This window comes from Lacerta agilis, chromosome 10 (genome assembly GCF_009819535.1).
Source record: "Lacerta agilis isolate rLacAgi1 chromosome 10, rLacAgi1.pri, whole genome shotgun sequence".
Taxonomy (NCBI): Eukaryota; Metazoa; Chordata; class Lepidosauria; order Squamata; family Lacertidae; genus Lacerta; species Lacerta agilis.
Genome location: NC_046321.1, coordinates 34,170,732 through 34,187,647, shown reverse-complemented (window position 1 = coordinate 34,187,647; position 16,916 = coordinate 34,170,732). Strand labels below are relative to the sequence as shown.

At 40.6% G+C, this 16,916-nt stretch overlaps 2 protein-coding genes across 5 annotated transcripts in view; one reads left to right on the top strand and one right to left on the bottom strand.

The window, feature by feature from the left end:
- The window catches only part of FGD6 (FYVE, RhoGEF and PH domain containing 6), a 54,856-nt gene extending 49,511 nt beyond the window's left edge, over positions 1-5,345 (bottom strand). Inside the window, exon 1 of the mRNA XM_033161387.1 lies at positions 5,097-5,345. Coding sequence (XP_033017278.1) covers positions 5,097-5,109 — 13 coding nt within the window. The 5' untranslated portion in view covers positions 5,110-5,345. The remainder of the gene's footprint in view (positions 1-5,096) is intronic.
- A 174-nt stretch (positions 5,346-5,519) lies between these two features.
- Positions 5,520-16,916, top strand: part of VEZT (vezatin, adherens junctions transmembrane protein) — a 36,365-nt gene continuing 24,968 nt past the window's right edge. For 2 of the 4 annotated variants that reach the window (XM_033163289.1, XM_033163288.1), the window contains exons 1-3: positions 5,580-5,676; positions 12,039-12,282; positions 15,448-15,582. In XM_033163289.1, coding sequence (XP_033019180.1) covers positions 12,142-12,282; positions 15,448-15,582 — 276 coding nt within the window. In that variant the 5' untranslated portion in view covers positions 5,580-5,676; positions 12,039-12,141. Of the gene's footprint in view, positions 5,677-12,038; positions 12,283-15,447; positions 15,583-16,916 lie in introns of all 4 variants that reach the window. The other 2 variants (XM_033163291.1, XM_033163290.1) reach the window with 1 other exon arrangement.

Sequence of the window (16,916 nt, the reverse complement as noted above, 5' to 3'; positions counted from 1 at the left end):
GGGGTGGGGAGTCAATGTAGGTGAGGGATGGAGAGCCCATTCCCATCTCTTTGTGGTTATGATATCACCAGCATTTCTGTGCTAGGTTATTGAGATGTTTTTACCAGCTTTGTAACACTACCACAAAATGTGGAGTGCAATACATTTTGCTGCTTATTTCATAATCCACTTCACTAAGTGCAATTTTGTAATCGGGTAACACTGTTGTCCTTCATTCCCAAATTGTTTCTGGTAATAGGAAACTCCCTTCAATTCAGTTTGGAACCTGTTGGCATTTACAATATTTATCGGAGAACTATTGGGAAAACCTCAGTTTCCAGACAAATTCCCTCCCAACTGGTAACAATGGCACATGTGCAAGAATGCCTCTTGTCGTATTGCTTGATTTTAAAGGGCCTCTAAAAATGTTCTCATTTTTGCCTAGCACAGGTTAGAAAGAACTTTTGAAACACCACCAAAATCTGCACATGTGCCAAATCTCATTTTACATTCTAAAATGTAAAATGCCAGATCCATTATAAATCCAAGCATTGCAAGCAGAACAAATTTTTTTTCTGAACCAGATACTGTAGTTACAAACTTTGGCTGCATCACAAGTACAAAAACAAAAGGCTGTGGATGTGTCCCATCAATGCAAGCATTCCCATTTGAGCAGCAGGACTTTTGCCCCCCTCTGCCTCCTGTACATACCCTGTGTCCTCCCCAAATCTGGCTCCAGAGTGTTGGAGGGATCTGCCAAACAGATTTCTGAGGCATGCACTGAGAGGTGGATAACATTCCATTGCACAAACAGAAATCCTTGTGCTGCAGAACATTCACAGAGTGCTATGTTGGATATAACCCTAAGGGTTCAAATACTGAAACATTTTTTTATTCAACTCTCTGTCTTATTATTTAATACTTAAAAGTAAATACTGTTTGCTTCCAGGAACCTTTTTATCTTGATTAGTCACCTTCCCACTACCATTTTCTAATTATTAACTTAATTTTAGCACTAGGAATTCGCCTCCAAGATTATGAGAAATTTTGATCTTGTAATGAGATCAATTGAGAAGACAGTGCAATTAGCAAAGTATGAACAAAAAAATATGGTGGATGTCCTAAAATAACTGCTAAACAACAGAAGATTATCCAAGTTAAGTGGCATCAGTTACATGTGCACTATTACAGCTTTGGTAACAAACAATATATTGCCAAATAATTAAAATGCAAACATTAAAATAATTCTGCTCTCAATGATGTGCCAATTAATAAATTTGCAAAGAAAGCTAAGTAGTGCAGAGTTTATGGCATTACTCCAAAATGCTTTCACAGACATCTGAGGAGCAACTATGGGACAAGGTGAGCTATGTCTACATTTGGCCATAGACTGCAATCACTAATGGAATCCTTCCCATTAAGGAAACATCTTAAGTATCCATTCTGCCTTACATCTGTTTTTCGATACTTCCATGAAAGGAGCTGATAAGGATGATTTATCTGCCACTTTCCATTCAATGAAGAGTGTTCTTATTTATGCTGCTCATGAAGGCATAAAGCAGCTATTAACCTAGAGAATGGGCAAACAAAAACATGGACAATGTACCTCTGCTTCACACACACTCACCCTTCTCTGAAAAATACCCAGAAATACAATAACTTCTCATTTAAAGGTGAAAAAGGGTTAGGGAATGCCAAGCACTGATGTTGATCAGTTCAAATAAAAGCCTAATTAATGCCTTCCATGATTAACATATGTGACTAAACTTGTATGATCTTGATTAAGATGGGAGTATGCTGTTGAAAAGGAAATAAATATCAGTGGAATTAGCATTAATAATTCTGGTAAATGCCACATAAAGCAACAAAATAATGCTCTTATAAATATTGACTGTTATAGTAAAACAAGTGTATTTAAGATTTATTTTCACACAAGAGGACAATTCTCCAACAAAGACTTAAGCTTAGAATTCTACTTTCCTACAGCTCACTCTACCCCTGAAACACAAGAATTTTGCTGTGCGTTAGAAAACCCCAATGACAGTCTACAAAGTCCAGACCTCACCCAGATAATAAAATTGTGTGTCACGAAAAGGGCAACAGATAAGAATACCTAGTCATGTGTGCTCCACTGCTGTAGAGACCTAGTAGCAAGCCATTATAGGTCAATGAAAATTCAGCACTGGATCTGAAGATTCACAAACTAAACACCCGTACACTTTGGTCACTTCCCATGTCATCCAGAGTATCATGGCTACTGCAAGCTCTGCAGTTGTTTCCACATCATTCCTGGAGTTTATTCGTTGCCTTTGTAGGTTGGGTGAACTTAATACATACCACAAACACTCTAGCACCTGGACAGAAGATATAAATGCTCCCAGATAGGACACTCTTCCCCAAGCCTTTCAGAAATTATGGACTGTAGTTTCCATTATCCCCAATAATGACTACAGTCACCATTGGCCATGGTCGTTGGGGCTGATGGGAGTTGGGAGTTCAGCAACATCTGGAGGCACCTGTCTGGGGGAAGCTGGTGTAGGAGCAGCCATGAAGGCTATAGTAACCATGCTATTCTGGAGAGGTAGTTGTCTGCTATAGCAGAAACAGAGCCTTTTGGCATATTAAAGATGAACAAATATAGTATGGATTAATTTTACACATTTACAATGATTCCTATAAAGTGAGAACAAAGAGTGCCTAGATCTGAACAGCTGACCTTAGGCTCCATTGCCTGGTTATGCTAGAATGTCACAAAGAAACCATACACACACTATTTAGCAACACCTTACTTCCAGGCAAACATATTTATGATAAGGATACAAATTACTTGTAATTTTGCCAAGTGCCACACAAAACTTGACTAAACAATGAAGTTATCAGGATGAGAATGTTTCCTGCGCACACATGGCTTCTCAGACACAAGCTCTATTGAGGTCAATTAGATTTATTTCCAAGTAAGCCTATATATGATTACACTTGAAGGCTGCAATCCTATACACAATTAACTGAGAGTAATCATGCACTCCTAAACCCAGGTGCAATCCTACCCCCACCCCTACTGGGAGCGGTTAGGATGTGGTGAATCTTAAGTAAATTATTTATCTAGGAGTTATCTACTCCAACTGAGCAAAGGCCTGCTTACTGCCGGTGCAAGTTAAGACAGCCCAAGTTACACTAAGAAAAAGGGGTGTGTCAAGAGTAGGGAATGGGTGGAGTAAGGGAGAAACAGATACATTGCATGTTTACCAGCTCCATCCACAGGTACCTTACACTACCAAAACTGCAGGTGTTAGTATACTCACCCCAAAAGGAATGAATACAAGGGCAGACAGTGAAGGTTTACACTGCTTCCTGACCCCACCCAGACCAGAGAGTTAGGATGCAGCCATGGGTGTAGCCAGGATTTGGGGGGAGGGACAGACCTTTCTGTTGGGGGGGGGCAGAACCTCATAGTTATGCATTTTTTATTGATTTAGGGGTGATAGCTGCCCCTCTGCACCCCCCACCTTGGCTACACCCATGGATGCAGCTTAACTTTCACAGGAAATACACAGGTATATCTGCCTAGTAAGAATTGCTCTGCAAGTCCCATTAAATACAATGGAATTTAATTCTGAGCAGATAGTCATAGGATTCCGTTATGGTTAAGAAGCATCCTTATGCAACAACACAAAAATTCCAATTGCCTGTTTCCACAGATGCAAGCACACAAACGAATTAAACTGTTTTAAAACACAGTACCAATGCCTGCAAACCATTCAAACATGAGCTCCCCAGAGTTTTATAATTTTAAACAAAGCTGACTTTGTTTTCCTTAATTGGGGTCATGGCATAAAATAAAACATGCCTTTGTTTTCTGAATCATGAAGGGGTAGCTAGGGTCAACTTTTTTGTTCACTACAGCAAAAACTGAAAGTTAGTTTACTAAAAGACTATCTTCCTAGGACTATTTGTTTATAAAGTGGGAGTTCTAGGCCTGAAGCCATACAGATCACTTCTCCACAATGTTAGTAACTGAATCAATTTAAAACCACAAGACGACAGAGTATCAGAAATGCACTCAACAAGTTATGGGTTATTATGAGTTCTATTTAACTTGAAAGCTTGCCACATGTTCATTCAACACAATAAAAGTCACCTGACCTGTCTGTGTACCTCACGCAATGGCCAACTACACCTAGCAGAGTTTATAGGTACAAGCATTAAAAAGAAGATGACACCTCCTTTCCCCATCAAACCAGTAAGTGTCCTTTGGAAAAATAAATTAAGTTTACTACTATCTTTCTCTTTTGGGTACCACCTTGTGGTTCTAACAAAGACACCCACCCACCCAAAAAAGGGGGGGTGGGAGAGAGAGAAAAATGAAGATGATTCATTTCCTTGAGTTTCTGCAGGCACAAAATAAGGAGGAGGATATAGTCCAACCATACCAAGCAGGAAACTGGTGCTTTTTAATTTCCTCCCAGTAGTTAGAATCACGAGAAAACAAAGACGGACTTCACAGTACACTACCGGAAAAGCAGTTATAATCCCAAAAAGTAAGAGCACCAGGTCATGCGCTTCTCTCAGGGTACAGACCTCAAGACGAGTATTTCGGAATGGAAAGCTCTCCGAAGGGACTCCGTTGTTGCGTGAAGGAGGGCTGGGGGAGGGGGGACGACGCCAAAAACGGACGAGGGGCTTGGGAGTAACGGGGAGGGGGGCCTTAAGTAGCGCTATAGAAACTTCCCAGTAAGTACTCTTCTCCCACTCCAGCTAGGGGGTGGGGGGAAGGGACACGACACAAAAGACAGCGGGGTGAGGTGTGGGGCTGTGAACAAGGACAGCTTGACTTCCAGCCTAGAGGAAGTTTCCCAGAAGACGACCCCCAACCAAGCCTTTAAATGGAAGCAGAGAATGAGTGGAGGCGAGAGGGGGCAAAGGGAGTTTCCTTGCATTGTCTGTATCCAGCCGCGTCTGGCTGAGTAGCCCCGATGTGTCTCTGCTGTGTGTGTGTGTTTCCCCGCTTGTCTTTTTTCCTGCACCTTGACCGGTCTCAGCTGGCTTCGGTGACGACCGGCCGGATGAAGAGAAACTTCTCCGCAACTTTTCTCCGCTCATCCCGTCGAAAAACTCACCGGCTGAACTCATGGTGCCTCCTTCCCACGCGCCTCTCTGCCGCTGCTGCCTGCCCCTTAACCCGGCGTCCTTTTTTTCCTTAAGCCATAGCAGCTCCTCTGGAGTCTGCTGAGAGAAAAACAGGCCTCTGCTCTGTCTCGGCGGCTGCCGAAAAATGCGGCTCGTTCCTCCGACTCCCGCGGAACATCCCCGTCGAGGAGAGCGAGCGCGACTAGCACCGAAACGAGCCCCAACAGCGACCAGCTCTCCGTATAGGGTTTCCCCACAGCTACAACACGAAAGCCCCCTAGAGGCCAAGAGCCGCCAGTACAGGCTTAAAAAGCAGAACAAAAAAAAAAATAGAATCAGCGGAGCGCTACGTGGGGGCGCTACCTGGTCTGCCTTTCTCAACCCCGCCCCCTCTGCCCTTCGCGGTGGCTGCTGGGAGTTGTAGTTTTCTTACGCCGGCTGTTGGGCCGTACGGGGAGATTATATACCGCCCGGCCTCGGCGGACTCGGTTTCCCGTCGTGCCTGGAGGGTAGAAGCACGGATGGCGGAGAAGGATGACACCGGAGTTTGACGACGAAGTGGTGTTTGAGGTAGCGATAGCGCGGCCTATCTGGGGGGTGTTTCTGCGGAGGCCGCGGGCGGAGGAGGTGGCGCCGCGGGTCCTTCACAGCCTCAGGCGGCGGAACGGGGTGGGGCGGCCCCGTGCGTGGACGTTGGGGTATCTCGCGGGGCCTTCTGCTAGTAGTAGCGACTGCAACAGAGGGGTCAGCAGGTTCTGAGGTGGTGCTGGTCTTTGAAACCGCCCCCCTGAGAGGGAGGCAGGGAGGGTGGGTCGCCTTTAAGCCCCAGTCGCAGCACTTGAGGGCAGCAGCTTAGACAAAAGGGGCTGGCCATCTCGCCACAACCCCACCCGTGTCTGCCAGCCTGGAGCCAGTTCCAGTAGAGTTCAGTGGCACTTGCACCCAAGTGAGGGTGCATAAGTTTAAAGCCTGCTTTTGTGGGAGGATAAAGGCACCGTCTGCCCCCAAACCGTGGTTCTCTTGGCCATTTAAGCTCAGTAGCCTCAGAGTTGCGGAGGCAGATGTGGGCAACATGGAGGGGGCGCCACAACAGGGTGCTGGTTTTCCCCCATAGGATTCCCCCTATTCAAATAGCCTGGTTAGTTTTGGCAGCAGTCCCCACCCCCCACCCCCACCCATCCTCTGGGTTGAAAATGCTGCTGCTCAATGCCAAGCTGGGGGAATGGTTCAAATGACAGCTATCCAGGACACTTGATCCTAGATGCACATGCTGACCTGGCTTTTATTGCAGACACCTGGCTGGATGAAGCTGGGAGTGGGGGTTAATCTCTCAGCTTTGCCCCACCCGGTTTCTCTGTGCAGCCAATGTTAGATATATAACGGTAATGGCCAATTGGCACCTTAAACCTGTGTACAGCAGCAGGCAAGATCTAGGGGAGGGGTCTGTCCTGATTGCATCTCCCTGACCAGATGTCCTCTCCAGCAGCCCACTGGTTCAAGTGTCTGAAGATAGGTGGCTGAGGCAGAATAGAGATTCTGCTGATGTACCACCCACCCTGATGCTCAACAGTCTCCCTTCCTGAACTAGCAGGGAAGGTCTTTGGGTTGGCATTAAGGAGTGGATCAGGAGTCAGGAGTGGATCAGGATTTCATGTCGTCTGCCATATCAACCTTGAGTCTGTCTCAAGTAACTTTTGATTCCTACCCATGCTGCAGGAAACACTCTGGACTTGGTTTTTTGCATTTAGTTGGATGGTGGTGGTCTTAAGAGTGGAGGAACTTCCTTTAGTTCTCTTGTCATGGTCATATCACCACCTTGTGGGGCTTAACTTTGCTGGATCTCGAAGCCTCTGCAGCAGTGGGGGGGCAATTAAGATGGCCTGCCAAAGAGCACCAGTAATATTTGAGAATATAATTCAGGGTGGTGGCCCCCTCTACCAGTCAAAGGAATAGAGGATTTTAATAAAGGCAAGAACTATCAGTGAGGGAAAGGGCATAGCAGAGTGAATTCTGACCACTGACCCTCCATTTGTTAACACAAACTCCTAGTGGAGATGTACACTTTCTGATTAAAGACAATGTGTTAGTATTAAAGTATAAGGGCTTTTTTTTGGAAGAAAAAAACACCCCACCCAAAGGTCATAGATCTCACTTTTTGTAAAGCATCTTTGTTTCCCTCACCACTGCCAACTTATTTATATATTTACAGTCCTTCTAGTAGGATCTAATTCCCCTTTTTGTGGCAGACCTGGCACAATGCAAATGCTGTTGTCTATTTCAGTAATATTGGTTAGATTAGTAAACTAATAATAATAATAATAATAATAATAATAATAATAATAAATGAATTCAGCCTCTTGAAATGTATGAAAGAAAGCACTTTCGTACACTTTCATTAGCATCATAGGCATATAGTGTAGCATGTGTTTTTTGTGTATGAGGTTTCTTCCATTAGAAATCCTTGTGGTTGAATTGTAATGGATAAATAGTATTTACCTCTTGAAGCTGCACTGAACAAGAAGTTTCTGGAGTAGGCTTTGAAATGGACATCTCCCTTATAAGGAGAGACCACTAAAAGTGTGTGTGTGTGTGTGTGTGTAATTTTGTGCTATTTGGGTTTTACTGCTATATTTTAGTTGGCCCAATAAAGGTATTGCCCAATATGAGCTTTGGAAACTGTTTACTTAGAAACATACATGTTGAGCTTTGGGATCAGCCAAACACCCAGTCACCCAATGGTCTTGAGGTTTTCCTCTTCCTTGCTAGCTAGCTACAAAAACTCTTCACTATTTTGTCTTTAACTGTGTTCCAACCTATCAAACTGCTTCCTTGACCCCCTTCCCAAACAAATGGCAGATGTCCAGGAGCTAGTAGTCCCTACAAAATCCTGAAATGAAGTTCTTTTACATGGTCAAAGAGACTGCTAACAGTCCTATTATGCTCATTATAATAAGCCATGTATTTTTTGAAGTCATAATTAAATTAAAGTGTTTACTAAGCGTAATCATTTTCAGAAGCAATATTAGACTAGGATAATGGAAGGTGGGAAACTTAACAGTTGGAAAACCACCATGGCTTGCCTTCTACTATTGATTCATATTGGTGAGAGTTTTCCAATGAACCTTACTGCCCAGTCGTATGTTCTCACTAAGATGGTTACTGCTACATTCTTATTGCATCCATGCATGAGTGTAGCCAGGATTTTTGATAGCGGGGAGCAGAACCGATGTGATTGGTCAGTTAAGTATTTCTTTTGTTTTACTTCATGGGGGGGGGGCAGCTGCCTCCCCTGACCTCCTTGGCTATGCCCATGTATCCCTGTAAGCTAGTATGTTATTCTATGCAGAGAGTTGACTTTCATGCTGTACTAGTGCAAAGTACAAGCAGTACTAGACTGCTACGTTGCTGTCTAAGTTCAGACATTGGTTGATAGTGGTTTGTGGGAAAGACCTAATGTACTGTGCATAACACTGAAGTAAAAAAAAGCCTTTAATGTAATTCAATGAGGGGCATGCTTGTTTTCAAAAGTTTTAAAAACACTCTTTAAATTGAGAGAAACACCATATATATATACACGATCCATTAATTTGCCAGTTTTGCTGACTTCCATAAGCCTTCCTTCCAGATACTGTAAATTGTTTTAGTTTCAGATTTTCTGGAAAGTTACATGTGTATCTATTTAATTTAGAAACAAACTTTGATTAGGTGTAACTGTGGCAGTTTCAAGATGTGTGGTTTGTTGCACTAATAAATCATTGCTACTGGTGGAATTGCTGTTGACGTTCTACCCTATCTGGGCTTTTTTCTGGATGCTCATTCCTCTGCGTTTCATCTACACCAGTGGGCATAACATAACTGCCTGTGGTGGAATACATTAAATAAATACATAAAAATCAATTAATTACCATGAAGCACCTATTCATTGAAGCACAGTTGCCCAATGCTAGTTATGCAATGACAAAAAACAAAAGATTTTAATGTTTTTTAAGATTGGAAATATTAATTGGAGGTGATGGCAGATGCTAAAATAGCAGAGACCAGAAAGGGATTTTTCCTAGATTTTTAAATTAGTTTTATTTTGCAATTTCACCATAAAACTCTTTCATTTCAGCACTATTTTCTAATATTTTAAAAAGATATAGCTGGAGAAGCATTTTAGTGCTAATTAAAAGATCAATTAAAAATTAATTGTTTAGAAAATGGTATCAACTGCAAAGGTTAGTAAATGTGTGTGATGTATTCAGCTCTGATATGTCACTGCCAAAACCATGACTCTTAAATGTACAGAAGTGTAATGCTACACCTGTGGAGATTGTTATATTCCACACACTTTATCTTCGCCAAAAGGCCAAGAAGCAATATACTTTTCCAACTATCTCAAAAAAGTCAGACTTTCTGTGTAAGAAAAATGGAGAACTGTAAAAAAAACACACCACAGAATTCTAAGTTGATGATAATATGTGGACCTCTTCACTTTCCTCCCAGTAAAATGTGAATGAACAAGAGGGTGATTCCACACTAAATTCCTAGTGTAGAAGCAATCCATAGTTACCAGGAAGTGGAGAATGAAATTGGCATTTATGAGGAGAGAAGATGCATATGCTTGCAGCATATTCCCAGTCTCTAGCCCATGGAGATGAGCTGTAATGTCTAAATTGAGCCCCTGGTGTAAGATCCTAAATGCTGCCCCCAAGCTATTGACAAAATGCAAGTGTAAACTGCTATTGCAGTTATTGAAAAAAATATGTGAAGTGAATTCAATATCTAATAATATTCTATTTTAAATGTGACTTATTCCCATATATTCACAGGATTGTAGCCTCAAGCGGTTGACTTCATGCTGTTTCATATTTTTCAAGTTTTAAATACATATCCATTGCAATAGCAAACTGGCAAGTGGGGAAAAAATGGCAGTCTTAATGATCTGGTGCAGTTCTTTTATGAAAGGTTCTCATTAGGTTTAAAGGGTTTCCTTACTGTAACCACATCTTTTTTGTAATTTATTCATGAAGCCTGTGCTGTTACTAGAAGCACTGTTTATGAACACTCAGTTGTATTTTCCTTCATGTTATTCATTGTATACTTGGAGATATGGAGCATTCAGTATGGAACTGAGGCGCTTGAGGCACCAGAATGAAACATGGTTGGCAACATTTTATATTATCCTTATACTTCTTTTGTGTGAACTTTGATACCTAGTCATTTTCCTGTGTGTGTTTTGTTGTTGTTTCTGTTCACATTAATGACACAATTTAAAATGCCTTCACATTTACTTAGTAACTGTTAGCTTCCATTAAGAAAAGGCTAATATTTAAGTTACTCTGAAATACTAAAGCTTGATATAAAAGTTAGAGGACAAAGCCTTTCAAATAACTTAGCTGTAACTTTTCCTTATGCTGCTATGAAAACTATTTTAAGTTTTGATGAAAGCCTCCTGCTTTCTCCTTAGTTTGATTTTGAAGGAATTGGACAAGTCATCCCCCCACCCCCAATATCTTTTCTACTGCCTGTAAGAATTTTTATTCTGGTCTAATGGCATTTAATTGAAGTTTTAGATATTTGATGTTTAACTGTGTTTGATGCTTTACTTTGTTGGAAGCTGCCCAGAGCGGCTGGGACAACTCAGTCAGATGGGCAGCATATACCGTAAATTAGTAGTAGTTGTTGTTCAGTCGTTCAGTCATGTCTGACTCTTCGTGACCCCATGGACCAGAGCATGCCAGGCACCCCTATCCTCCACTGCCTCCCGCAGTTTGGCAAACTCATGCCAGTCGCTTCAAGAACACTGTAGTAGTAGTAGTAGTAGTCAAAATTGGAGTGAACTGTTCAATCCAGGATTTCTGAGTAGCTTGGCAGTTGTTTTTTTTAGGGGAATTTTTTGACAGACTTAATTTTAATAATCCTTAATTATTTGACACATTAAGGTGGCTACCAAATTTCTGAATGACATACAGTAAGGTGAACTCTTTTCTATCTTAACTGGATCAATGAAACATTTTTATGATAAACTAATTGTTGTAAAGTTAAAAGTAGCCATTTTCATAGATCCACAGGATGAAAATTGTGTGATACACTCTTCTGCTATATCAAACCATATGCAACTGAAATAGTATAGGACAAGGGAAAGATTAATGCTGTTAAGGTGTGAAACCTAATCCTATTAGTGCTCAGAAATCTTTTTAGTAGGCTAAATAGGCTTTAGGCTTAACCAAAAGGAAGCATACACATTTTTTTCTATTTATTTTACAAATTGTCCTTTTTTTTTTTTTGCAAATACTTGTTCCAGTTTGATATCAGCCTTCTGAATGTCAGTAACCAAAACTAAAACCAGTGTGTACCATTAGACATGAAAATGTAAATATAAAGGTTAAAGTATAAATATTAGAATAGCTATTCTATTGGGATACTAAAGGAATCATGTACTGTACTGTTCATCATCAAATATGGAGTAAAATCAAGAAAGAAATTGGAATTCGTCAAATTAAATGGTCTTAAAGCCTTGTCTTTACTTTGATAGCATTGAGTCTGGCTGTGAGGCAGTTTTGGAAGACAGAAGGTTTTCATTAGTTGTTCAGGCAAGTGTAGGTTGTTGTTGTTGTTGTTCATTTGAAAAATGTGAGAATCTGAAGGGAGCAGGAGCACAATTGTTACATAGGGGGAAATAGTTTTTATATTTATAAATAATGTATCTTTCTAGAATCCCTGTCTTGTACTCATTCAATATGCGATTTATGAGCAATTGGATAGATGATAAGCAGGCCAAGATGATTATGAGCCAAGGGAATATGACTAAGACATTTAAATTCAGTAGCTTGGCAAGTCTTTGTAAGGGATTCTATATAATATTGATGTGCATTATTTATTTTAAGGAGTAGCTTCCTAAAAGCCTTTTAAAATCCATCAACTGATTGTCGGTTCCTCCTATCATACAGTAACAGAAGAAATTGCAGAGTCTTAGTGAGTTGCTGCTGGCTGCTTCTGATGATGCTAGGAAAATGCGCCTGTGTGAGAGCACAGGTGCAGTTTTTCTGACCGATGCTCCTCATTTTCTACTCCATCCTGGAGAGGCAAGTAGAAAGAAATGGGGAGGTGGAGGAAATTCTTTCAGATGCACTGCAAGTGTATCTGAGAAAGAGGTGGAATCATATTTTCCAGGAGACAAGGAATGCACTGCCTGTAAGTCTTTTATTCTTCTAATCGCTGCACCTCAGAATAAACTTGGCTGACTTGTTTTAGGCATTAGCAGAGTTTGTACTTTAGTAGTTGAGAGGGAGAAAATTTGAGAGAGAAAGAAGTTTCAAGATGTTGTTGGGAGTGTCATCTGTTGTTTATATTCTAGATCATTATATACTAGATTTGTTGTGGTTTAAAGCAAGAATATTATTGTTTGCTAATCTAAAGGAGGTTTTTAAGTTCCACTGTTAATGTGGTTAAGAGTTAATAAAAGGTTAGATCCACAGGAGATATCATAGGGTGAGAGAGGGAGGAAACCTCAGAGATACTAATGGAGAAAGTCTTAGTCATTTCCTTTATAATGCATCAGCAGAAATTACAGAGGTGTGGCTTTGATTGTGGAAATACTGTAATGAATTGGATGATTACTCCAATTTGTGTCTTAGTTTCAATTTCACTCATTAAAACAGGTAAACAATGGTAGCTATCATAGTATGACAAGGGAATTGATGAACGATAAGTTAAATCTTCCTAAATTTTGGTGTTTCTTTCTTTCAGAAACTTCTCTGTTTGCTATTTGTTGTCTTGAATTTTTTAAAATCTTTGTGGTATCTAGTTCAGTTCAATACATTAGATCTTTTCAGTAAAATTAGCCGACTAGTTGCTAAGGGTCTGGGGCATGCATTATTATTAGATTCTTTACAGCATTCACCCTGTTTATTAATACTTCACTTAGCACTACACTATCCATGTACAGGCAGGTTCAGCAGAAAGTTAGGGACTAGTTCCAGGGTTTTTTATTCATATATGCTAGGTATGTACCTGAGAGCTGTAGAGATAAAAGCTTCAAATTGCACCTCTTCATATTGAGCAGTTGTCACTTTCTGAGGGAAACCCCCCTCCTTCCAATCAGGACACAGCCTTGAAAGGAGAATAATATTTCATTTTGAGGAAACTTTAGTAGTGCTTCATCTTACCAGATTGCCATTGCTTGAGTTCAAAAGCACTTAGCATCACTGGGTGTGTGGAGGAACTGTGGCTGAGAAGAAACTTCTTAGCCTAGGAGTGGGGAACGTGTGTCCCTCCAGATGATGTTGACTCCAGCTCCCTTCAGCCTGAATCAGCACAGCCAATGGTAAGGGATAATGGGCTTGTAGATCAACCACATTTAAGGCCACCAGTTTCCCACTGCTACAGTGAGGGGGGAAAGTATTTGATCCCCTGCTAAATTTTGCCCTCATTATAATGCACATCAATCTCTGTCTCTCACAGCTACAATAAACCTGCCATTAAAATTATGGACTGGTCATTTCTTCGTCATAGGGCAAATGGGCAAATTTAGCAGGGGATCAAATACTTTCCCCCCTCACTGTATATATGACTCTTTCCATTCTTGTAGGGTATGGCTAGAGGAGTTGACCTTTCAGCTGTTGGAGCTTTGAACTACAGCTTCAGCAGGGAGGAGACTGGGTTCAGCTGATTCCTCCTAGTTGTTTCTCCTACTGTTGTACTTATATGTAAAGGAGTTGGGCCCTTTGCTGTTCCTTTAGGACCTTAAGCTACCTGCTTACTACAGTAACCAACAGCAAAGTGAAAGCTTACTAATACTAAGCAGCATTTGTCTGATTCATTTTAGTAGTTGGAAACACAACTATTTGGTGGTAATATAAACATTGTTTTAATTTCTAACTAGAACATTGTAGCCAAATAATTGGCTATTTAGTTCAAATTCTTATGTTAAATTCAGCTCTCATCTTTTTCTCTAAACCTAACAATCATTTGTCTCCTAGATCTGGTGACCAACGGTGCTCACATCTCTTTGCTTATCTGTTTCTTACTGCACATAACCTATTAAATCTCCTGTCCTGATGCCATATGTGTAGTTTTGCTCCCTCCCATTACTGTTCTGCTAAGTTGCCTCTTAAAGTGCTGCCTTCACCACCTATTTTTCCCTTGGGTTTTTCAGCCTATTGTTTGCTCTCACTTCCTTCACCTCTCATGATTCTTGGCTAGGTTCCCAGCCTGCTCATCTCTCCTGTTTCTTCTTCCTGCCTAAAAAGCATCCAATCACTTTTAAGTTTTAATGGCCTATCTTGTCCTCTTGTATTTTCCTTGGGCATCTGTTTTCACCAGCTACTGTTGCTAAAGTTTCTGTTCCTCAGCCTATTCCCCCCCTTTACCCCCCCAAACAATCTCCTTCTCTGGTGTCAGACTTACCTGATTCTGAGCTGTCCAGTTTTCCAGGATTTCTTCCTATTCACCTTTTTTGTTATGAGACTGCCTCCCATAACTCCTTTTTAGTAGCCCTTATGTGACACTTTTCACTTTCCTTGCAGAAACTGGACTACCAGTATTCTGTTGGCAGCTTCATTTCTTGAGTAATAATAATAATAATAATAATAATTTTTTATTTATACTCCGCCCTTCCCCACCAAACCGGGCTCAGGGCGGCTAAATCACAACAAAAACATAAAACAGTTCATTAAAATACAGATTAAAATACAATTTAAAATTTAATCTAAACTGCAGCCTCATTTTTAAGTAGCCCACCAACCACACCAAAAGAATGAAACACCAGGGTTAAACTAAAACCAACCCAAAGGCTTGGTGGAACAGCTCCGTCTTGCAGGCCCTGTGGAAAGATGCCAAATCCCGCAGGGCCCTGGTCTCTTGTGACAGACTGTTCCACCAAGTCAGGGCCAGTACTGAGAAGGTAGTTTAAATGTTTGTGAACATTCTATGATATCACATCTGCTCAGCTAGGAGCTTAGCAGTAAATCCCCTAACATACCATAATGTAGAACAGACTGTTTATAATTGGTCCAGAACAGGTTAATTAGGTTTTTTCATGTCATGAGGAAATTTGGTTGGACTTTGGCTGGAGGAAAACAAGAATACTAAAGTGGGAGCAACTGGGCAAAAGCTCATACCCTTCTAAACATCTTTGGAACATCTTTGTTAATTTTGTTATTGATTAGTTTTGTGGTTTTATTGTCTTATTTCAGTATAATTTGCAGTTACCTTGATTGTTTAAAGTGTATTTTTAACTTCTGCTCTGACACTATTCAGCGGAGGGTGGGCTATAAATAAAAATAATGAATGCATGTTGAACTCAGAATACTTCATATAAACAAATCAATTAATTATACCTTTAATTTTTTATTTTAGAATTCGCCACTTTATCAGTACTTACAGGACGTAGGACATACTGATTTTGAAGTATGCTCACCGTTGCTACAAAAGCCGGAAGAATGTACATTCGAAGAGGGGCAAAAAGACATGGATACAGTTGCAATTCAGAACGTAAGTACTCAGTTTGGTAATTCAACTGCTACATAATCTATCAAATGAAAATCCCAGCCTCTATTTAAAAATGCACTCCCTTCATAATGTGTATCCTTTGTCTGCATTTCAGTGGTATTGAATACGTGCATTGTTGTGCACTGTTTATTATTAACAGTTTATTATTGTGCAGAGCTAGCCCTGCTTTGGATCCCTTGTGCCAGTTGTCCTGATGTTGTTTTGAAGGGGCAGCTGGAGTCAGGTGATGGTCAGAGTTTTCTCCCCGCCACCCCTTACATACAGCAGTAAGATCCTACACTCGCTCTCCCCTCTCTGTAGTCATGGTATCACTTTATTTTAGTCCTAATTACTTATTTAATGTTGTAATACAAATAGTTTGAGTTGCCTAAAAGCAGTCCAGATTCATCCACTGTTCTGTTGTCAATTTTTTCCCCTTAACCCACTGCTCTTTTACATAATGCAGCCTAGAGGAGAGGGGGATGATATAATGCATATGGATTATAGTTAATAGCTTAATGTCTGTTGCATATTGAAGATAAAAAAGCAAGATGAACTTACCCAGCATGGTAAATCATCATTTTAACCCTTTTCTTTAGTTAGACTTCATATAATAAGTATACCACTCAAATTTCACAGGTTTTTAATTGAATAAATCTTCTAAATACTGTTGAATTTGCTCAGTATTACTTTCCCCCACCAGAAACATGTCTCATTCTGATCTGGCTCAGAATCCAATTATAATACTGTAATGAAAGCTGAACACTGACCAGTTTCACTATAGCAGAGGGAAAAGCACCTTTTTTCTTGATTAACTGGGGTATTAAGGAACATGCTAGGACTCATTTGCCAGTGATCAGTCACTTCCACAGTAGCATGTAGAGTATGCATATGGTCATGCATGCTTTTGTTCAGAAGAAAACACAGCAATCTTAACGTGGTATATCAAAGCCTGCAATCCACCCTAGACTGCTCAGAAGCGAGTGTTTTAATGAAGATTAATCTGAGTGTCTAAAAAATCATAGATTTCAGAGAATCTTAAGTTTCCTGACTCCTATATAATGCAACCCTATTTATATCTGCTCAGAAGTAAGTTTGAGTCCAATGGGACTTAATTCTAGGTATGCGTGTGTGGAATTGCACCTTTAGTTAAGAATGCTAAAGTTAAATAAAAACATCGGCAGAGCTTCTAAAACTAGTAACCAGTAGCTTGCGTGACATTGCAAGGAAAAGGAAAAATGTGGTGGTGGGGAATCAATGGAAAATGGAACCTAAAGTTCAGGTTCTTTTCCCATGTCAGCTGGGGCCTCATTTGTAAGGGCTTGGGGTGCATGAAG